The sequence below is a fragment of the Anolis sagrei genome, chromosome Y, assembly GCF_037176765.1.
Source record: "Anolis sagrei isolate rAnoSag1 chromosome Y, rAnoSag1.mat, whole genome shotgun sequence".
NCBI lineage: Eukaryota > Metazoa > Chordata > Lepidosauria > Squamata > Dactyloidae > Anolis > Anolis sagrei.
The window spans coordinates 3449336-3473760 of record NC_090035.1 but is presented as its reverse complement, the minus strand read 5'-3'; the positions used below and the strand labels follow the sequence as shown (position 1 = coordinate 3473760).

The following is a 24425-nucleotide window of genomic DNA, read 5'->3' as shown; positions in this document are numbered from 1 at the left end:
TAGCCACAGCAACGCATGGTGGGTACAGCTAGTATCTATATAAATAAAAATGTGATGTTCGTTTGTGGGATGAACATAACTCAAAAACCACTGGGCAAATTGACACCAAATTTGGACAGAGGACACCTATCAGGCCAATGAGTGACCATCACTCATAAAAACACTGAAAAACACAGTGGAAGGGACTTAAAAAGCCCAAAAATAAAATAAAAATACATTGCAACGCATACGCAAAACCACATATATACATATATACACAAATATTTACACCCAGCAGCCCACTGTCACTGTGATTGTGTTAATTGTAATGTTATATTCTTAATGTATTCATATGTTTTTATGTACTTATGGTGTTGTTGCGTGTTGCTTATGTTTTGGGTTTATTTTGCTGTATTATGTTGTCTGGGCTTGGCCCCATGTAAGCCGCTCTGAGTCCCCATTGGGGAGATGGTGGCGGAGTATAAATAAAGATTATTATTATTTATATTATTATTATTATTATTATTATTATTACTATTATTACTATTATTATTATTATTTGTCTCCTCAATGCTAGTGTGAAGCAGACCGAACCCCTGAGTGATAACAAAAAGGCATATTTCAAAGCCCTCCCTTAGAGACCTTGTATGATGCAAGTACTATATCTCATGGCTAGATTTCGTAAATGTAACTTGTGTGAATGAATGCCTATGAGACAGCAGTGGATGTTTCTAATGACCCTCTTTTCACCCTTTCAGGCAAAGTCGTGTATCTGTCATATGTGTGGCGCACATCTGAACAGACTCCATTCTTGCCTCTATTGTGTTTTCTTTGGCTGTTTCACAAAGAAGCACATCCACGAGCACGCAAAGGCAAAGCGACACAACTTAGGTAAGTCGTCTCCCTCGGCTCTTACAGCAACGCCACTTGTTTACTACTGCATGCTTTTTACTACGTGGAAATATTCAGATCAGATGCACCCAGACAGCATGTCTGTTCTTGTCATATTATCCCATTTGTTCTTATAATATTTTAGTCTGAAGTTACATTATAGTCGTGACAATGATTAATTGAGGCTGTGGGGCTCAGTCTGTAAACATAACATGAGAGGAACCAAGTAGCACAGTTTCTAGCAGGGTTTAGACATATGTTCCCCATTTTAACATGTTGGATAAGCCATTAGAAATTATGAAACCATGGACGCATCTAAGGATTAGAAAGCTTGCCTTTATTTTGACAAAAAAGGGAATGTTTAATTCTTCTGGATTCTCAATTATGACAGTATATATTCAGTAATACACTTGGGCTGTTGTAGGTTTTTTCGGGCTATATGGCCATGTTCTAGAGGCATTCTCTCCTGAGGTTTTGCCTGCATCTATGGCAAGCATCTTCAGAGGTAGTGAGGTCTGTTGGAACTAGGAAAATGGGGTTTATATATCTGTGGAAGGATCACGGTTGGAGCTAGGTGTGAATGTTTCAATTGACCACCTTGATTAGCATTTGATGGCCTGGCAGTGCCTGGGGGAGTCTTTTGTTGGGAGGTACTTAGCTGTCTCTTATTGTTTCCTATATACTGTCCTGATTTTGGAGTTTTTTTAATACTGGGAGCCAGATTTTGTTCATTTTCATGGTTTCCTCCTTTCTATTGAAATGTCCACATGCTTCTTGTCAGTTATAGCAGAGCACTTGAGGAACCAACCTGGACACAACATATTATTTGAGAACCACTCTCACAATATCAACAGAAAGGAGGAAACCATGAAAATGAACACAATCTGGCTACCAGTATTAAAAAAAACTCTAAAATCAGGAAAGTAAATTAAGAGGAATACTCAAGAACAGGGCAATTCCAGACAAGAAACAATCAGGGCCAATTAATCACCTCCAACAAAGTTTCCCCCAGGCGATAAGAAGCCAGACCTTGAAGACTACGAAGCCATTGAATGCTAATCAAGGAGTCCCCAGTTGTGTAGCAGGTTAAATCGCTGAGCTGCTGAACTTGCTGACCAAAAGGTCGCAGGTTCGAATCTGGGGAGTAGCACGAGCTCCTGCTGTCAGCCCCAGCTTCTGCCAACCTACAAGTTCAAAAACATGCAAATGTGAGTAGATCAATAGGTACCGCTCCGGTGGAAGATTTATTTATTTATTTAGAACTTTTGTATCCCGTTCTCCTCTACCTCCATAGAGGGACTCAGAATAGCTAACAGCAAAATTCAATGCTATACAATTATTTATTTATTTATTTAAAAGTTTTGTATGCCGACCTTCTCACCTCTCTTGAGGGACTCGGACCGGTTTCCAACCATAATATCATATACAGTCAATAAAACATCATACTTCATATTGCAATAAAACATTAAAACATTAAAAACAGCAATTACATTCAATAAATACAATGGTCAGTCGTCACACTAAAATCGATGTTCATCATCCTCCATCCATATCTCAGGGTATTGGCTCACTCGTCGAATGCCTGTCTCCATAACCATGTCTTCACCTGCTTCCTGAATGTCAGGATAGAAGGGGCGGTTCTGATCTCCAGTGGGAGAGAGTTCCAGAGTCGAGGGGCCACCACTGAGAAGGCCCTGGCCCTCTTCCCCACCAGACGCGCTTGCGAGGCCGGTGGGACTAAGAGCAGACGATCTTAATAATCTTGATGGTTCATAGGGGAGAATACATTCGGAGAGGTAAACAATAAATAGTATCATAAAACAACATACAATAAATAAGTTCTAAAATACATATGGAGCAATTCATGACATTAAAACAACATATATTTTGATTTCTAGCAAGAGTAATCTCTGCTTTTCAACAATAATATCAAGTTATTAATAATATCAAGTTAAGGTAACAGCGCTCCGTGCAGTCATGCTGGCCGCATGACCTTGGAGGTGTCTATGGATAATGCCGGTTCTTCAGCTTAGAAATGGAGATGAGCACCAACCCACCTAAACTTAATGTCAGGGGAAAACCTTTACCTTTACCTAAAGGTGGCCAATTGCAACAATCACACCTACCTCATACAGACTATGGTTCTTTCTCCCACCTTGGACCTTATTCCACAGATATATAAACACCACTTGCCTAGTTTCCAACACACCTCACAATATCTGAGGATGCCTGCCATAGATGTGGGTGAAACGTCAGGAGAGAATGCTTCCGGAACATGGCCAGACAGCCCAGAAAACACACAACAACCCAGTGATTCCGGCCATGAAAGCCTTCGACAATATATTGTTTTTAAATTGATATATCTTTTGTAGTGCTATATTTTATTTGAGCTAGAGAACAGGACATAAAACTTCCTTGCAGATGTTTTGAGTATTTCCAAAATGGATTTTGACTGTCGTGTATTTACTTCGTTAGTTAAAAAACTTTCCACCTACTGCCTCAACTTCCCAGACTTGTCTGATGCTCAGCCTGGTAGGATTCAGCAAACAGTATGTCATCTTCTCTTATCGCTGTCTATGCAAATGTCCTCGTTTTTAAACATTATTATTATTATTATTATATAACCCCTGTTCCACCTGATGTACACATTTTTTTTGTCGTGTCAGGAGCGACTTGAGAAACTGCAAGTCGCTTCTGGTGTGAGAATGTACACATTGAAAAGGCTTAACTGGGGCCAAGACGCATGAATTACCCAGCCATCTATATAAATAAAAATATAATGTTCGTTTGTGGGATTAACAGAACTCAAAAACCACTGGATGAATTGACACCAAATTTGGACACAAGACACCTAACAGTTCAATGAGTGTTCATCACCCTAAAAACACACACACACAAACAAAAACCCAGCAGAAAACCCCCAAAAATAAACCATATATACATCTATACTTACACTCATAGAACCATAGAATCAAAGAGTTGGAAGAGACCTCCTGGGCCATCCAGTCCAACCCCATTCTGCCAAGAAGCAGAAAAATTGCATTCAAATCACACCTGACAGATGGCCATCCAGCCTCTGTTTAAAAGCCTCCAAAGAAGGAGCCTCCACCACACTCCGGGGCAGAGAGTTCCACTGCTGAACGGCTCTCACAGTCAGGACGTTCTTCCTCATGTTCAGATGGAATCTCCTCTCTTGTAGTTTGAAGCCATTGTTCCGCGTCCTAGTCTCCAGGGAAGCAGAAAACAAGCTTGCTCCCTCCTCCTCCCTATGACTTCCTCTCACATATTTATACATGGCTATCATATCTCCTCTCAGCCTTCTCTTCTTCAGGCTAAACATGCCCAGCTCCTTAAGCTGTTCCTCATAGGGCTTGTTCTCCAGACCCTGGATCATTTTAGTCGCCCTCCTCTGGACACATTCCAGCTTGTCAATATCTCTCTTGAATTGTGGTGCCCAGAATTGGACACAATATTCCAGGTGTGGTCTAACCAAGGCAGAACAGAGGGGTAGCATTACTTCCTTAGATCTAGACACTAGGCTCCTCTTGATGCAGGCCAACATCCCATTGGCTTTTTTTTTGCCACCACATCACATTCCTGGCTCATGTTTAACTTGTTGTCCATGAGGACTCCAAGATATTTTCCACACGTACTGCTCTCAAGCTAGGCCTCATCGTCCCCCATTCTGTCTCTTTGCATTTCGTTTTTCCTGCCAAAGTGGAGTATCTTGCATTTGTCCCTGTTGAACTTCATTTTGTTAGTTTTGGCTACTCATCTCTCTAAGCTGTCAAGATCCCTTTGAATCCTGCTCCTGTCCTCTGGAGTCTTGGCTCTCCCTCCCAATTTGGTGTCATCTGCAAACTTGATGATCCTGCCTTCTAAACCTTCATATAAGTCATGAATGAAGATCCTGAACAGGACCGGGCCCAGGACGGAACCCTGCGGCCCTCCGCTCGTCACTTCTTTCCAGGACGAACAGGAAGCATTGGTGAGCTCATATACATATACACATGCACACATACATACACATGTATATATACACAAGCACACACAAATATACACACATATACACATTAACACACACAAATATACACATGCTCACATACATACACTCATATATATACATACATATGCATACAGACAAGCACACACATATACACAATATACAAATAATAATAATAATAATAATAATAATAATAATACTTTATTTCTTGGTCCCATGTAAGCCGCAGAGCGGCTTACATGGGGCCAAGGCTGGACAACATAATACAGCAATAAATTCAAAGCATATACATCAGACAACAACAACAACATGGAACTCTCTGCCCCGGAGTGTGGTGGAGGCTCCTTCTTTGGAGGCTTTTAAACAGAGGCTGGATTGCCATCTGTCAGGGGTGATTTGAATGCAATATTCCTGCTTCTTGGCAGAAAGGGTTGGACTGGATGGCCCAGGAGGTCTCTTCCAACTCTTTGATTCTAGGATTATCAAAATAACATTACAATAATAATAAAATAATAATAATAGTAATAATAAAATAAAATAAAATATACACATATAAATACAAATATATATATACACACACATATATATATACATACACATATGCACACATATATACATACACACACATATATATACGCAAACAAACATATATACACATATACATAAATATATAAACACATATAAATACATATATACACACACAAAACACATATATACAGTGGGTTGTTGTAGGTTTTTTCGGGCTATATGGCCATGGTCTAGAGGCATTCTCTCCTGACGTTTCGCCTGCATCTGTGGCAAGCATCCTCAGAGGTAGTGAAGTCTGTTGGAAGTAGGAAAATGGGTTTATATATCTGTGGAATGACCAGGGTGGGACAAAGGACTCTTGTCTGCTGAAGCTAAGTGTGAATGTTTCAACTGACCACCTTGATTAGCATTTGATGGCCGGGCAGTGCCTGGGAAAATCTTTTCTTGAGAGGTGATTAGATGTGCTTGATTGTTTCCCCTCTGCTGTTTTGCTGCAGAGGGATAGGGCCTTCTCGGTGGTGGCTCCTCGGCTGTGGAACGCCCTTCCTGTAGACGTTAGGCTGGCACCATCGCTCTTGACATTCCGTAGAAAGCTCAAGGCCTGGATGTTTGTGCAGGCGTTTGAGTAATTCAGTGCAAGTGTGGTAATGTGAACATAGGAACGGAACAATGACGACGAATTTGGATCATGTTTGGATGATGAGGCGATCGGGGGATGGGATTTGTGATAATTGTGTATTGTTGATTGTTTATTTAGCTATAAATGGAACTGTGTAATTTAACTGTTTTGTATATTGATTATTGCTGTTTTTATTGTCTTTGCTGTTTGGAAACCGCTGTGAGTCGCCCTCGGGCTTGAGATACAGCGGTATACAAGAACAGTAAATAAATAAATAAATAAATAAATAATTTTAAAGTCTGCTGGAGGTAGGTGTGAATGTTTCAACTGACCACCTTGATTAGCATTTGATAGCTTGGCATTTGATAGCCTTGATGCTAATCAAGGTGGTCAGTTGAAACATTCACACCTAGCTCCAGCAGACAAGAGTTCCTTGTCCCACCCTGGTCATTCCACAGATATATAAACCCCTTTTCCTAGTTCCAACAGACCTCACTACCTCTGAGGATGCTTGCCATAGATGCAGGCGAAACGTCAGGAGAGAATGCCTCTAGACCATGGCCATATAGCCTGAAAAAACCTACAACAACCCAATGATTCTGGCCATGAAAGCCTTCGACAATACACATATATACAGACTGGGCCACAGCAACGAGTGGCAGGGGACAGCTAGTAAATCATAAAATCCCTTATTTGTTACAACGCTCTTTGTGTCCAGCTGGAATGTGTCCAGAGGAGGGCGACTAAAATGACCAAGGGTCTGGAGAACAAGCCCTATGAGGAGCGGCTTGGGGAACTGGGCATGTTTAGCCTGAAGAAGAGAAGGCTGAGAGGAGACATGATAGTCATGTATAAATATGTGAGAGGAAGCCACAGGGAGGAGGAGGGAGCAAGCTTCTTTTCTGCTTCCCTGGAGACTAGGACGCAATGGAGCCATGGCTTCAAACTACAAGAGAGGAGATTCCATCTGAACATTAGGAAGAACTTCCTGACTGTGAGAGCCGTTCAGCAGTGGAACTCTCTGCCCCGGAGTGTGGTGGAGGCTCCCTCTTTGGAAGCTTTTAAGCAGAGGCTGGATGGCCATCTGTCAGGGGTGATTTGAATGCAATATTCCTGCTTCTTGGCAGGGGGTTGGACTGGATGGCCCATGAGGTCTCTTCCAACTCTTTGATTCTATGATTCTATGATTCTTTGATTTTCAGAACACTGATGTTCAGGCATCTCTTCAAAAAAGCCCAAAGATCAACTTGCCAGTGATCCAGTCAGTCTCCTTCACGCATTGAAGGAGGTTCTTTGCTGTAGGTTGCATCTTCATTTGTCACAGACTGTATGGTAAGGTCCCAAAGGGGGGAGTGCAGAGCCTACAGTGGGATCGCGTTGGAGGAATGTCTTTGAAGGACACTTGCCTGTCATTCCTGACCTTATCCGAGGAAGAACGCTTTTGAACTTCAGAGGAAATGTATTGGAGTTCATTTCATAGGAGGTCAAAAGATTTGTCATCATTACATAATGCATCATCTTCCTAATTGAATATGGCACATTTATTTCAAGTAGCTTCTGCCTCTTGTACATTTTTTGCTTATCGCTGTTACATTGAGAACGTAAGTTGGAGAACCTGGACGGAGACAGAATCATAGAATCAAAGAGTTGGAAGAGACTTCCTGGGCCATCCAGTCCAACCCCATTCTGCCAAGAAGCAGGAATATTGCATTCAAAGCACCCCTGACAGATGGCCATCCAGCCTCTGTTTAAAAGCTTCCAAAGAAGGAGCCTCCACCACACTCCAGGGCAGAGAGTTCCACTGCTGAACGGCTCTCACAGTCAGGAAGTTCATCCTAGAGTTGGAAGAAACCTGGTGGGCCATCCAGTCCAATCCCATTCTGCCAAGAAGCAGGAGTATTGCATTCAAATCACCCCTGACAGATGACCATCCAGCCTCTCTTTAAAAGCTCCCAAAGAAGGAGCCTCCAACACACTCCGGGGCAGGGAGTTCCACTGCTGAACGGCTCTCACAGTCAGGAAGTTCTTCCTCATGTTCAGATGGAATCTCCTCTCTTGTAGTTGTAGTTTGAAGCCATTGATCCGTGTCCTAGTCTGCAGGGCAGGAGAAAACAAGCTTGCTCCCTCCTCCTCCCTGTGGCTTCCTCTCACATATTTATACATGGCTATCATATCTCCTCAGCCTTCTCTTCTTCAGGCTAAACATGCCCACCTCCTTAAGCCGCTCCTCATAGGGCTTGTTCTCCAGACCCTTGATCATTTTAGTCGCCCTCCTCTGGACACATTCCGGCTTGTCAATATCTCTCTTCAGTTGTGGTGCCCAGAAGTGGACACAATATTCCAGGTGTGGTCTAACCAAAGCGGAATAGAGCATGGGGAGCATGACTTCCCTAGATCTAGACACTAGGCTCCTATTGATGCAGGCCAAAATCCCATTGACTTTTTTTGCCGCCACATCACATTCCTGGCTCATGTTTAACTTGTTGTCCACGAGGAGTCCAAGATCTTTTTCACACGTCCTGCTCTCGAGCCAGGCATTGTCCCCCATTCTGTCTCTTTGCATTTCGTTTTTCCTGCCAAAGTGGAGTCTCTTGCATTTGTCCCTGTTGAACTTCATTTTGTTAATTTTGGCCCATCTCTCTCATCTGTCAAGATCCCTTTGAATCCTGCTCCTGTCCTCTGGAGTCTTGGCTCTCCCTCCCAATTTGGTGTCATCTGCAAACTTGATGATCCTGCCTTCTAATCTTTCATCTAAGTCACTAATAAAGATCCTGAACAGGACCGGGCCCAGGATGGAGCCCATCCTCTTTTGAGCCTGTCATTTCTAGTACTTAGCAGAGCGTTGTGGAGCAGGACATTTATTTGTTTACAACATTGATATTCCGCCTTTCTCACCCCGAAGGGGACTCAGAGCTGCTTACAAGGTATATGTACATACAATAGATTATATTATGAACATAGTACAATATCTATATAAATAAAAATGTAATGTTAGTTTGTGGGATTAACATAACTCAAAAACAACTGGGCGAATTGACACCGTATTTGGCCACAAGACACCTACTAACCCAAGGAGTGACCATCACTCAAAAAAATTTGGGAGTTGTAGTTGCTGGTATTTATAGTTAATTCAAGAGAGATATTGACAAGCTGGAATGTGTCCAGAGGAGGGTGACTAAAATGATCAAAGGTCTGGAGAACAAGCCCTATGAGGAGCGGCTTAAGGAGCTGGGCATGTTTAGCCTGAAGAAGAGAAGGATGAGAGGAGATATGATAGCCATGTATAAATATGTGAGAGGAAGCCACAGGGAGGAGGAGGGAGCAAGCTTCCTTTCTGCTTCCCTGGAGACTAGGACGCAATGGAACAATGGCTTCAAACTACAAGAGAGGAGATTCCATCTGAACACGAGGAAGAACTTCCTGACTGTGACAGCCGTTCAGCAGTGGAACTCTCTGCCCCGGAGTGTAGTGGAGGCTCCTTCTTTGGAAGCTTTTCAACAGAGGCTGGGTGGCCATCTGTCAGGGGTGATTTGAATGCTATATTCCTGCTTCTTGGCAGAATGGGGTTGGACTGGATGATGGCCCAGGAAGTCTCTAGCCCGAAAAGAATAAACAGTGGGGTAGGCATTCAATTTAGGACGGGGGAAAGTGCATCATAGGAGCAACACTATAGATAGAACAAGCAGAAATGGGATAAATCAGGGATCCTCAAACATTTTAGACAGAGGGCCAGGTCACAGTTCCTTAAACTGCTGGAGAACGCATTATAATTTGAAAAAAACATGAATGAATTCCTATGCACAGTGCACATATCTTATTTGTAGTGCAAAAACACTTAAAATTGTTCTTCATTTTAATTATTGTATTGCTTTTAACAAATATAAACTTATTTGTATTTCAATGGGAAGTGTGGGCCTGCTTTTGGCTGTTTATTTATTTGTCGTGCCAGGGCAACCAGTCGATTATATTACATTTCTAACAGAACAAAGCAAACAAACAGACAAAATACAAAATTTGTGAGTTTGGTAGTTGATTAAATGTCCTTTGACCATTATCTGTCCCCTTGGAGTGCCTCTGGTGTTGCCGCAAGAAGGTCCTCCCTTGTGCATCATGTGGCAGGGCTCAGGTTGCATTGCAGCAGGTGGTCAGTGGTTTGCTCCTCTCCACACTCACATATCGAGGATTCTACTTTGTGGCCCCATTTCTTGAGGTTGGCTCTGCATCTTGTGGTGCCAGAGCACAGTCTGTTCAGCGCCTTCCAAGTCAGCCAATCTTCTGTGTGCCCAGGGGGAAGTCCCTCATTTGGTATCAGCCATTGGTTGAGGTGCTGGGTTTGAGCCTGCCACTTTTGGACTCTCGCTTGAGGTATTCCAGCGAGTGTCTCTGTAGATCTTAGAAAACTATTTCTAGATTTAAGTCGTTGACGTGTTGGCTGATACCCAAACAAGGGATGGGTTGGAGATGTCACTGCCTTGGTCCTTTCACTGTTGGCTGCCACTTCCCGGCAGATGTCAGGTGGTGCAATACCGGCTAAGCAGTGTAATTTCCCCAGTGGTGTAGGGCGCAGACACCCCGTGTGATAATGCGGCATGTCTCATTAAGAGCCACATCCACTGTTTTAGTGTGGTGAGATGTGTTCCACACTGGGCATGCGTACTCAGCAGCAGAGTAGCATAGCGCAAAGGCAGATGTCTTCACTGTATCTGGTTGTGATCCCCAGGTTGTGCCAGTCAGCTTTCGTATGATATTGTTTCTAGCACCCACTTTTTGCTTGATGTTCAGGCAGTGCTACTTGTAGGTCAGAGCACGGTCCAGAGTGACTCCCAGGTATTTGGGTGTGCTGCAATGCTTTTGACTGATGAGATAGGATTGTTGTTGTTGTTGTTGTTGTTGTTGTTGTTGTGTGCTTTCAAGACATTTCAGACTTAGGTTGACCCTGAGCCGAGGGCGGGTAAATGACCTTGGAGGGCCGTATCTGGCCCCTGGGCCTTAGTTTGAGGACCCCTGGGATAAATGGTCCCTCTTCAAAGGCACATCGGAAGAGCCAAGTTTCCACATTTTTATTCCGTGTCCATAGAAGAGACTGGCATTTGATCTCCTCGAAAAGCCCGGCTAACTAACTGCATGCACATCTTGGAATGCATAGGAATTATTTTTGAAGCAGTGACTTTCACCGAGCTCACATCGGTCGGTCTCCATGGAGACAAGGAGAAAACGAAACTCCAGACACCAAATTCGGTAGCTTTAGCAGCATCAGCTTCACGTGTGATGTGGAGAGAAGTGTTTGCATCTACCAGCGGCCAGAGGTCCAAGGGTGAAATCCATCCCCTAAAGGCATTCCCTCAATTTCTACTCATAATTGCTTTTTTGTTGTTCATTCGTTCAGTCATTTCCGACTCTTCGTGACTTCATGGACCAGCCCACGCCAGAGCTCCCTGTTGGCCGTCACCACCCCCAGCTCCTTCAAGGTCAATCCAGTCACTTCTATCCATCCATTTTGCCCTTGGTCGGCCCCTCTTCCTTTTTCCTTCCATTTTCCCCAGCATCATTGTCTTCTCTAAGCTTTCCTTTCTTCTCATGATGTGGCCAAAGGACTTCATCTTGGCCTCTACTATCCTTCCCTCTAATGACCAGTTGGGCTTTCTTTCCTGGAGGATGGACTGGTTGGATCTTCTGGTGGTACAAGGCGTTTTCAGCACGTTCCTCCAGCACCACAGTTCAAAAGCATCTCTCTTCCTTCGCTCAGTCTTCCTTCTGGTCCAGCTCTCACATCCGTAGGTGACTATTGGGAATACCATGGCTTTGACTATGCGGATCTTTGTTGCCAGTGTGATATCTCTACTCTTCGCTCTTTGATTGAGACTGGACATTGCTCTCCTCCCAAGAAGGAAGCGTCTCCTGATTTCCTGGCTCCAGTCTGCATCTGCACTCATCTTTGCACCTAGAAATACAAACCCTGTCACGGCCTCCACATTTTCTCCCTCTGTTTTCCAGTTGTCAATCATTCTTGTTGCCATAATCTTGGTTTTATTGATGTTTGGCTGCAACCCAGCTTTTGAGCTTTCTTCTTTCACCTTGATTAGAAGGCTCCTCGGATCCTCCTTTCTTTCGGCCATCAAAGTGGTGTCATCTGCATATCTAACGTTGTTAATGTTTCTTCCAGCCATTTTCACCCCAGCCTTGCAATCCTCAAGCCCCTTCATGGGGTGGCCCTTCACGGTTTCGCTCATGACATCATTGAGGTGCTCAAGCTCCAGCACCACGACGAGGTGGTGATCTTTTTCTTGAGCTCATAATTCCTAGAGGCGAGTAAAAAACATTTGGAGTTGCAGCTTGTCTTGAATTTAAGTTCATTTCTGCATTGTCTGGATACGAGCTCAGGGCAAAGAGTGATTCAGAGTCAAAGAGCTGAAGATGACTATCGAGTGAGCCTTCTGATAAAGATACAACAAATAGAATGCACACTTTCCTCCTTGAAAATAACACTCTACCTGACAGGTATCTCCCTTTGATCCAATGATGTTCAAGATGGCATTTCATTCCGTTGCATCTTTGCCAGACTCTCTTATGAGGAATGCTCATTTGAAAGACATTCAGAGTTGTTCATAATGACTCTGGAGGCAGGTTTCAGGTATAAACGGTTAAGCCAGGTATCACTACATTTGGCCTGGGAATCTAAATCCGCTGCATGGAACATATATCCTTCCTAGGAACATCTCCAGGCTCATCTATATAAATAAAAATGTAATGTCTCTTTGTGGGATTAACATAACTCAAAAACCATTGGACGAATTGACACCAAACTTGGACACAATACACAATATCAGGCCAATGAGTGTCCATCACCCCTAAAAACACGCAAAAAGGCCAGCAGAATGGACTTACAACCTCCCAAAATAAACTGTATACATATACACATACACTCATATACATACACACACACATATATGTACACAAGCACACACAAATATACACATACATATAGACATGCATACATACACATATATTTACATATACGCATTCATACATACACATACATATAGACATACATACACATATATACACAAGCACACACATATACACAATATACATATACACATATAAACACAGAAATACACAAATATATACACACGTATACATATACACATACATACAGACACACACGTATATGTACACAAGCACACAAATATACACATACATATAGACATGCACACATACATGCACACATACACATATATTTACATATACACATGCATACATACACATACATATAGACATACATACACATATATACACAAGCACACACATATACACAATATACGTATACACATATAAACACAGAAATACACAAATATATACACACGTATACATATGCACATATATACATACACACACGTATATGTACACAAGCACACAAATATACACATACATATAGACATGCACACATACATGCACACATACACATATATTTACATATACACATGCATACATACACATACATGTAGACATACATACACATATATACACAAGCACACACATATACACAATATACATATACACATATAAACACAGATATACACAAATATATACACACGTATACATATACACATACATACAGACACACACATATATGTACACAAGCACACAAATATACACATACATATAGACATGCACACATACATGCACACATACACATATATTTACATATACACATGCATACATACACATACATATAGACATACATACACATATATACACAAGCACACACATATACACAATATACATGTACACATATAAACACGGAAATACACAAATATATACACACGTATATATATATACACATACATACAGACACACACATATATGTACACAAGCACACAAATATACACATACATATAGACATACATACACATATATACACAAGCACACACATATACACAATATACATGTACACATATAAACATAGAAATACACAAATATATACACATATATATAGACATATGCACACACACACACCCATCTATCTATCTATATATTTGTGTAAATATTTGTGTATGTATGTGTGTTTGCATATATAGATAGATATAGATATATACACATATACACACATACACACACACACACACACACAAAACATATATACAGACTGGGCCACAGCAACATGTGGCAGGGGATGGCTAGTTTCTGTATAAATTGGCTCCAGATCTATTGTGGGAACACACAAATGGATGGAATCTGCTACTCATAAGATGTTCATAGACTCATAGAGTTGGAAGAGACCTGGTGGGCCATCATCCAGTCCAACCCCATTCTGCCAAAAAGCTGGAAAATCGCATTCAAAGCACCCCTGACAGATGGCCACCCAGCCTCTGTTTCAAAGCCTCCAAAAGTAATATAATATATTGTATGTATATATGTCTTGAAAGCCACTCTGAGTCCCCTTCGGGTTGAGAAGGGTGGCATATAAATGTAAATAAATAAATAAATAAATGCATCATCGTCATCATCATCATCATCATCATTAGACTCCTGGACTGGCCAAGGGGCATTTTGGAGCATCAGACTTTTACAGCAAAGATGTTTTGAGAGACCATGTCAGTAGTTGTTTCCAGAAAGATGCCTTTTCCATGCACATTACTGGAGAGAAAGGTCGTGGATACATTAGTGTGATTGGACAGATTTGCTCAGAGGAATTATTGCTCGTTTTTTTTTCATATCCGGAGCGACTCGAGAAACTGCAAGTCGCTTTTGGTGTGAGAGAATTGGCTGTCTGCAAGGACGTTGCCGAGGGGACGCCTGGATGTGGGAGGCTTCTCTCATGTTCCCGCATGAGAAGCTGGAGCTGACAGACAGGAGCTCACCCCGCTCCCCGCCTCCGCTAAGGAATTCACTGCACTTACTTGAACCCAGACCCTGCTCCAATGTTGTTTTCAGCCATGATACTGTTTTTATGATGATGATGTTGTTCTGATTGTATTATGCTTTTATTTGATGGATTTTAATGTAGTTGTTTTTATCTGTAATTTGTTGGTTTGTCCCCTTGGAAGCCGCCCCAAGTCCCTTGAGGAGATGGTGGCGGGGTATAAAAATAAAGTTGTTGTTGTTGTTGTTATCATCATCATCATCATCATCATCATCATCATCACTACTACTACTACTAGCTGTACCTGCCATGTATTGCTGTGGACAACCTTCCCTCCCTCTTTCTCTCCTTCTTTCCTTCCCTCTTTCCTTCCCTTTTTTTTTCTTTCCTTCTCTCCTTCCTTCCTTCTCTTCCTCTTCCCTTCCCCCCTTTTCTTTCCCTTCTTCTTTCTCTTTCTTCCTTCTCTACCTATTCTTGGTAGAGAACTCCCAGCAGTCCTCCATATCTATCTACCTACCTACCTATCTACCTAATCTTTCTATCTGGAGGGTTGTTGGGAGTTGCAGTCCAGGAATAGGAAATTGGAAATATGCCGGGATTGGGAAGCTCTCAAAGAAATCTGAGGAGAAGAAAGCTTGCAGATTGGAAGCAGTGCATTTGGATCCTCCTCCTCTCCTAAAGGGCCTGGTCTAGGGGATGCTGGGAGCTGTAGTCCGGAAGAGAGTGTGAATATGCTACTGTTTGTTTTGTTTGCCAGAGGGAGTCATTTTTGTGCATGTGCTGTAGCTTCTTTTTTTGGCTTTTAACGTCCCTTCCGCTGTGTTTTTCAGTGCTTTAATGAGTGATGGTCACTCATTCGCCGGATAGATGTACAACCCTGTATTGTGTCCAAATTTGGTGTCAATTCATTTAGTGGTTTTTGAGTTCTGTTAATCCCACAAACGAACATAATATATTTATTTATATGGATTATTGCTGTTCCCACCACGCTTTGCTGTGGTCAGCTTTCTCTCTTTCCCCTCCTTCCCCCTTTTTCTTTCTCTTCTGCTGTCTCTCTTTTCTTCCTTCTCTTTCCTTCTTTCCTCCCCTCCCTCTTTCACTACATCTTCCCCCCTTCTTTCGCTCCCTCTTTCCTTCCTTCCTTTCCCTTTTTCTTTCCTTCTCTCCTTCCTTCCTTCTCTAACTTTCCTTCCTTCCCCCTTTTTTTCCCTTCCTCTTTCTCTCCTTTCTTCCTTCTCTACCTCTTCCTTCTCCCTTTCTTTCTTTCTTTCCCTCCCCCTCTTTCTTTCCTTTTCTTTCTTTCTTTCTTTCTTTCTTTCTTTCTTTCTTTTTTCTCCCCTTCCCTCCCTCTTTCTTCCCTTTTTCTATATTGTCATTTAGCTTTTCCTCATTTAGCTTTTTGGGGCTTTTAAAGTCCCTTCTGCTGTGTTTTTCAGTGTTTTAATGAGTGATGGTCACTCGTTGGCCTGAGAGGTGTCTTGTGTCCAAATTTGGTGTTAATTCGTCCAGTGGTTTTTGAGTTATGTTAATCCCACAAACAAACATAACAATTTTTATTTATATGGATTATTGCTGGCCTGGGGTTAGCACAGCAGGTTAAACGGCTGTGCTGCAGAAAAATCCTGCTGATTGATAGGTTAGCAGTTCAATCCCAGGTCGGGGTGAGCACCTGCTGTCATCTCCAGCTCACCTGCCCACCTAGCAGGTCGAAAGCAGAAATGCGAGTCGATAAATAGGTACTGCTTTTAGCGGGGAGATAATAAAAGCGTCCTTAAGGACATCGGCATTGAATGTATGTCGAATGTGTGTTCTGTAAACCGCTCTGAATCTCCTTCGGCGTGAGACGGGCGGGGCATAAATACTGTAAATTAATTAATTAATTAACTGAGAACTAAATGGATCATAATAGAACGCTGTGAAGCAACAGGAAAAGTTGTGCGTGGGGTATTTTTGTATCATAGAGTAGAATGAAAACAGAATTTCTTTCCATCGTCAGGTATAGCAATCCAGTATGGGAACACCTTATTTGTTTGTTTTTAATTTAGACCGTAATTACTAAGTTTGCGCTGATTTCGAGCCGAGTGGCGGAACAGAATATATAGCAAGGGTTGCAATAAACGCTGCATTTAAAAAAAAATCTTGAGGCTTTATTTTAAAACACAACATTGAGATATTTCTTGGTGAGTCTCTTGCCATCCATCCGCCCACCTATTGCTATAGCAACGGTTACTTTATATGTAACTGTTATATAAGCAAGAACGATGTTCTGTGCAAAATAGATAACATGGGTGCTTTTCGTTAAAATTTATCTCTGTCCTAAATGTTAGTTCTGGCAAAAGTGAAAGGTGCAGAAAAGCCACTGTTTGGGTAAGGCCTGCCCATCTTTTCTGCTCGTATAATTCGCTTATGTGGATATTTCTTCATAAAACCTATGGGTCCATCCCTGAAACAAAAAGAGAGGTGATCTTGGAGTCCTCGAGGACAACAAGTTAAACATGAGCCAACAATGTGATGTGGCGGCAAAAAAAGCCAATGGGATTTTGGCCTGCATCAGTAGGAGCATAGTGTCTAGATCTAGGGAAGTCATGCTCCCCATGCTCTATTCCACTTTGGTTAGACCACACCTGGAATATTGTGTCCAATTCTGGGCACCACAATTCAGGAGAGATATTGACTCTAAGCTGGAATGTGTCCAGAGGAGAGCGACTAAAATTATCAAGGGTCTGGAGAACAAGCCCTATGAGGAGTGGCTTAGGGAACTGGGCATGTTTAGCCTGAAGAAGAGAAGGCTGAGAGGAGATATGATAGCCATGTATAAATATGTGAGAGGAAGCCACAGGGAGGAGGAGAGAGCAAGCTTGTTTTCTGCTTCCTTGGAGACTAGGACGCAATGGAACAATGGCTTCAAACTACAAGAGAGGAGATTCCATCTGAACATGAGGAAGAACTTCCTGACTGTGAGAGCCGTTCAGCAGTGGAACTCTCTGCCCCGGAGTGTGGTGGAGGCTCCTTCTTTGGAAGTTTTTAAGCAGAGGCTGGATGGCCATTTGTCAGGGGTGATTTGAATGCAATATTCCTGCTTCTTGGCAGAATGGGGTTGGACTGGATGGCCCAGGAGGTGTCTTCCAACTCTTTGATTCTAGGATTCTATGATTCTATGATTCCCAAATATATATATTCTATTTAAGAGGTAAAGCGCATGAAAAATCTTTGGTAACTGCTGATTTCTGGCACACATTGCTGTCGAATAGTGGTTCCCAACCTTTTTTTGACCAGGGACCACTTGATTAGGAATCACTCTCCAACATTAGAACCAAAAGGTTAATGAATCCGTTTTTGGTCAAATCCACTTCTATCCCCATACCAAAAAAAGGGAAAATGCTAAAGACTAGGTTCTTGTGGGTGATTTTGGGCTATATAGCCATGTTCTAGAGGCATTTTCTCCTGACGTTTCGCCTGCATCTATGGCAAGCATCCTCAGAGGTAGTGAGGTCTGTTGGAATTAGGAAAATCGGTTTATATATCTGTGGAATGACCAGGGTGGGACAAAGGACTTTTGTCTGCTGGAGCTAGGTGTGAATGTTTCAACTGACCACCTTCAATAGCATCAGAAGGCCTGGCTGAGCCTGGGGCAATCTTTTGTTGAGAAGTGTTAAGATGTGCCTGGTTGTTTCCTCTCTGCTGTTTTGCTGTTGTAATTTTTGAGTTTTTTAATACTGGTAGCCAGATTTTGTTCATTTTCACGGTCTCCTCCTTTCTGTTGAAATTGTCCACATGCTTGTGGATTTCAGTGGCTTCTCTGTGTAGGCTGACATGGTGGTTGTGAGAGTGGTCCAGCATTTCTGTGTTCTCAAATAATATGCTGTGTCCTGGCTGGTTCCTCGGGTGCTCTGCTATGGCTAACTTCTCTGGTTGACTTAGTCTGCAGTACCTTTCATGTTCCTTGATTCGTGTTTGGGCAATGCTGCTGCGTTTGGTGGTCCCTCTGTAGACTTGTCCACAGCTGCATGGGACACGGTAGACTTCTGCAGAAGTGAGAGGATCCCTCTTGTCCTTTGCTGAACGGAGCATTGGTTGGATTTTCTTGATGGGTCTGTAGATTGTATGTTGTGTTTCCTCATCAGCTTCCCTCTGCGGTCAGTGGTTCCATTGATGTATGGCAGGAACACTTTTCCTCTGGGTGGATCTTCATCTTGACTCTCGTGGCTTGTTCTTGGTCTTGCAGCTCTTCCGATGTCTGAGGTGGGGTCTCCCTTGCCTGGAGAGCCCAGTTGAGGTGGTTCAGTTCATCTTGGAGGAGGTGGGGTTCGTAGATTCTTTTTGCACGGTCTGCCAAGGCTTTGATGGTGCTTCTTTTTTGACTTGGGTGATGGTTGGAGTTTTTATGTCGATATCTATCTCTGTGTGTGTGGGTTTTCTGTAGACGGTGTGACCCAATTGTTGATCTGGTTTGCGGATGACGAGGACGCCTAGAAAAGGAAGTCTTCCTTCATTTTCTTTTTCCATTGTGAATTGGATTTTTGGGTGGATGTTGTTGAGATGGTTCAGGAACCTGTTGAGTTCTTCTTCTTCTCCATGGCTCCAAATGGTGAAGGTGTCATCCACATATCTGAACCATTTTTTGGCTTTTTGGTTGCTAAAGACTGCTCAAACATCTGTACAGTGGCCCTTATTTCTCATGCCAGGAGGGGAATGCTCAAGATCCTGCAAGGAAGACTCCAGCAAGACATGGAGCGAGAGTGGCCAGATGGACAAGCTGGGTTTAGAAAAGGCAGAGGAACCAGAGACCAGATTGCCAATATCTGGATGCTGGAGAATGGAGAAAGGCAGGGAGTGTCAGAAAAACACCTATTTCTGCTTCATTGACTCTTGTAAAGCCTTTGACTGTGTGGATCATAATAAATGGTGGCAAGTTTTTGGTGGTATGGGGATACCAAATCACCTCATCTGTCTCCTGAGGAATCTGTACAAGGACCAAGTAGCAACAGTCAGAACTGACCACGGAACAGGAGACGGGTTCCAGATTGGGAAAGGCGTCCGGCAAGGCTGCATCCTCTCACCCAACCTTTTTGACTTGTATGCAGAACACATCATGCGAGGATGTGCGGGGCTTGAGGAATGCAAAGCTGGGGTGAAAATGGCTGGAAGAAACATTAACAACCTCAGATATGCAGATGACACCACTTTGATTGCTGAAAGCGAGGAGGAGCTGAGGAGCCTTCTCATCAAGGTGAAAGAAGAAAGCGCAAAAGCTGGGTTGCAGCTAAACATAAAAAAAACCAAGATCATGGCAACAAGAATGATTGACAACTGGGAAATAGAGGGAGAAAACGTGGAGGCCGTGACAGGGTTTGTATTTCTAGGCGCAAAGATAAGTGCAGACGCAGACTGAAGCTAGGAAATCAGGAGACGCTTCCTTCTTGGGAGGAGAGCAATGTCCAGTCTCGATAAAATAGTAAAGAGTAGAGACATCAGACTGGCAACCAAGATCCATTGCCTAGTCCAAGCCATGGTCTTCCCTGTAGTCACCTACGGATGTGAGAGCTGGACCTTCGGGAAGGCTGAGCCAAGGAAGAGAGAGGCTTTTGAGCTGTGGTGTTGGAGGAAAGTGCTGAGAGTGCCTTGGACTGTGAGAAGATCCAACCAGTCCATCCTCCAGGAAATAAAGCCCGGCTGCTCACTGGAGGGAAGGAGACTAGAGACAAAGTGGAAGTCCTTTGGCCACATCATGAGGAGACAGCAAAGCCTAGAGAAGGGAATGATGCTGGGGAAAAGGGAAGGCAAAAGGAAGAGGGGCCAACCAAGGACAAGGTAGATGGATGGTATCCTTGAAGTGACTGTATTGACCTTGAAGGAGCTGGGGGTGGTGGCGACCGACAGGGAGTTCTGGCGTGGACTGGTCCATGAAGTCACGAACAGTTGGAAACGACTGAACGAATGAACAACAACAACAATATTGTATGTAATAATCTGGTGTTCATGTATTTATCTATTTGCCTTGTATGCGAACGGCCTATGGTCTAAGCATCGAATAATCTGTACAGACATCCATCACAAATATATAAATATATATGTATGGCTTGCCCACAGAAAAACATATTTAATAATCTAGAGATGAATAAATTTTCTGAATCAGCACTCCAAATTACAGGCCTAATAGCAAAGACATCAAGAAAAAAATTGTTTTGGTTGGGCTGTGTTATTATCCATGGATTTTGTTAACGCTTGTGTTTTAAAAAAAAGGGTGGGAGGGGGCTTCAGTCCAGCAGAATTTATGGCGTAGGAGCATCGCTTCAATGCTGGTGGTCTTTGTATTGTCGAAGGCTTTCATGGCCGGAATCACTGGGTTGTAGGTTTTTTCGGGCTATATGGCTATGGACTAGAGGCATTCTCTCCTGATGTTTCGCCTGCATCTATGGCAAGCATCCTCAGAGGTAGTGGATGCTTGCCATAGATGCAGGCGAAACGTCAGGAGAGAATGCCTCTAGACCATGGCCATATAGCCCGAAAAAACCTACAACAACCCACTGGTGGTCTTTGCTTCTTCTTCTAGCACACTGACATTTGTCCACATGTCTTCCCAAGAGATTTGCAGGATTTTTGGAGGCAATGCTGATGGAATCATTCCAGGAGTTGCATGTGACGTCTGTAGGCAGTCCACATTTCACAGGCGTGTAACAGGGTTGGGAGGACAATAGGTTTATAAACAAGCCCCTTGGACTCCCTACGGATGTCCCGGTCCTCAAACACTCTCTGCTTCATTCGGAAAAATGCTCCACTCACAGAGCTCGGGTGGTGTTGTATTTCAGTGTCAATGTTGATGTCTGTAGGCAGTCCATGTTTCGCAGGCATATCGCAGGGTTGGGAGGACAATAGCTTTATAAACAAGCCCCTTGGTCTCCCTACGGATGTCCCGGTCCTCAAACACTCTCTGCTTCATTGGGAAAAATGCTCCACTCACAGAGCTTGGGTGGTGTTGTATTTCGGTGTTAATGTTGATGTCTGTAGACAGTCCATGTTTCGTAGGCGTATATAGCAGGGTTGGGAGGACAATAGCTTTATGAACAAGCCCCTTGGTCTCCCTACCGATGTCCCGGTCCTCAAACATTCTCTGCTTCATTCAGATAAATGCTGCGCTCGCAGAGCTCAGGCGGTGTTGTATTTCGGTGTCAGTGTTGATGTCTGTAGACAGTCCATGTTTCGCAGGCATATCGCAGGGTTGGGAGGACAATAGCTTTATAAACAAGCCCCTTGGTCTCCCTACGGATGTCCCGGTCCTCAAACACTCTCTGCTTCATTCAGAAAAATGCTGCGCTCGCAGAGCTCAGGCGGTGTTGTATTTCGGTGTCAGTGTTGATGTCTGTAGACAGTCCACGTTTCGCAGGCATATCGCAGGGTTGGGAGGACAATAGCTTTATAAACAAGCCCCTTGGTCTCCCTACGGATGTCCCGGTCCTCAAACACTCTCTGCTTCATTCAGAAAAATGCTGCACTTGCAGAGCTCAGGCTGTGTTGTATTTCTTAAGTGTATGTATACTAAGGTTTGAAGATATTCATATACGAAATAAAACTCTGGAGATAACCAAAGACTAAAGATTCATAATTCTATGTGATCTCTTTCTTCTATGGATCCTTCCATTCTGTAGGGAGGAGAGAATTGTTTAGTTTTCCTGTGAAGCGCCATCTTATATATTTTCTGACTTTTATGTTTAAAGCCCGCCATATGGAACCATTTTGTGTCGAGAAATACATTTTAGCTCTCCTCTTCAGCACATAAGAAGTCCAGTGTCTGCATTTCTCAACGCAAACTTGTCTGTGAAGGCTATGAGTGCAAATAAATATTGATCCCCAGGCCTTTTAAAATTGATTTGTAGCTTATTGCACATAAGACCTGGGTGAGGATGGTGGGTAAGTGATGTGACAGTTATGCCTCATAGGCAAGAAAAGAGAGACTTCCCCCTGTTGTTGTTGTACTCATGTTTCCCCCATTCAGGTTTGTGCAGATGGAAAGAAATTGACTTTGATTGTCTTTGTATTGCCCACTATTTTGGCTTTGATCAAACTGTCCTATTTCAGATTTCTCTAAATCTAAAATAAGGTTGTGGTAGCACAGCGGGTTAAACTGCTAGCTGCAGGAAAGCTGCTGACCAGAAGGTTGGCAATTCAAAGCCGCAAGGTCTCAACTGTCAGCCCCAGCTCCTGCCAACCTAGCAGTTCGAAAGCATGCCATGCAAGTAGATCAATAGGTACTGGCTCGGTGGGAAGGTAAAAAGGTGCCCAATGCAGACATGCTGGCAAAATACGATTGGAGATGTCAATGGACAACAGGCTACTTGGCATGGAAAATGGAACAAGAGCACCTCCCCATGACCGGAGTTGAGCATCGTCTCCAGATGCCGGAGATGGAAAAAACGGGAAGCCCTTTACCTTTGTCTCTGTTGTATGTTGTTTTCCACTGTATGTGTGTAAAAAGGCATTGAATGTTTTCCTCATATGTGTATGTAATCAACTCTTGAGTTCTTCCGGGGAGATAAAGTGGAATATAAATAAAGTGTATTATTATTATTATTATTATTATTATTATTATTATTATTACATTCTTGTTTACATTATGCCAGATATTGTTTTCTGTATCCTGCCTATATTTTGGCGTGGAGGGAAAATCACTTTATTTTGACTATCAAGAAAAGCTGGCATAGAATTTAAACCAGACATAGGCAAACTTTCTAACTTGGGGGCTGCATGATGGGCCTGAGCAAGGAGAGTAGATCGGAAGGAAAGACAGGAAACATTTGGATCCCAAAAGGGTTGGCTTTGGTGGGCGGGGGAGAAAAAGTGTATTTATTACACCCCGTTTTTCCTGCCCCTGATAATAGAAACCAAGAACCCTAGAGCTGGAAGAGACCCCCAAGGGCCACTCAGTCCAACCCAATGTCATGCGGAAGGCACAATCAAAGCACTACTGATAGACAACCTCTGCAGAGAAGCCTCCGGAGAAGGAGACAAAAGGGAAGGAAGGAGAAAGGGAGAGAGGGAAGGAAGGGTGGAAGGAAGGGTGGAAAATAATGGAGGAAGGAGGGAAGACAAAAAGGAAGGAAGGGGAAAGGGAGGGAGGGAAGGAAGGAGAAAGGGAGGGAAGGAAGAAAGGAAGGAAGGAAAAGAAGGAGGGAAGGAAGGAGGAAGATGGGAAGGAAGGAAGGGTGGAAAAGAGTGCAAGAAGGAGGGAAGACAAAAGGGAAGGAAGGAGGAAAGAGGGAGGGAGGGAAGGAAGGAAGGAAGGCAGGAAAGGTGGAAAAGAATGGAGGAAGGAGGGAAGACAAAAGGGAAGGAAGGAGGAAAGAGGGAAGGAAGGAAAAGAATGGAGGAAGGAGGGAAGACAAAAGGGAAGGAAGGAGAAAGGGAGGGAGGGAGGGAAGGAAGGAAGGAAGGAAAAGAAGGAGGGAAGGAAGGAGGAAGGAAGGAAGGAAAGGTGGAAAAGAATGGAAGAAGGAGGGAAGACAAAAGGGAAGGACTGAGAAAGGGAGAGAAGGAAGGAAGGAAGG

The 24425-nt window shown here is 43.2% G+C and overlaps 1 protein-coding gene across 3 annotated transcripts in view; it reads left to right on the top strand.

The window, feature by feature from the left end:
• The window catches only part of LOC132780020 (ubiquitin carboxyl-terminal hydrolase 22-A), a 204119-nt gene that overhangs the window by 62083 nt on the left and 117611 nt on the right, over window positions 1-24425 (top strand). For 2 of the 3 annotated variants that reach the window (XM_067461689.1, XM_067461688.1), the window contains exon 2: window positions 738-870. In XM_067461689.1, coding sequence (XP_067317790.1) covers window positions 738-870 — 133 coding nt within the window. Of the gene's footprint in view, window positions 1-737; window positions 871-3398; window positions 3420-24425 lie in introns of those variants that run through there. The other variant, XM_067461690.1, reaches the window with a different exon arrangement.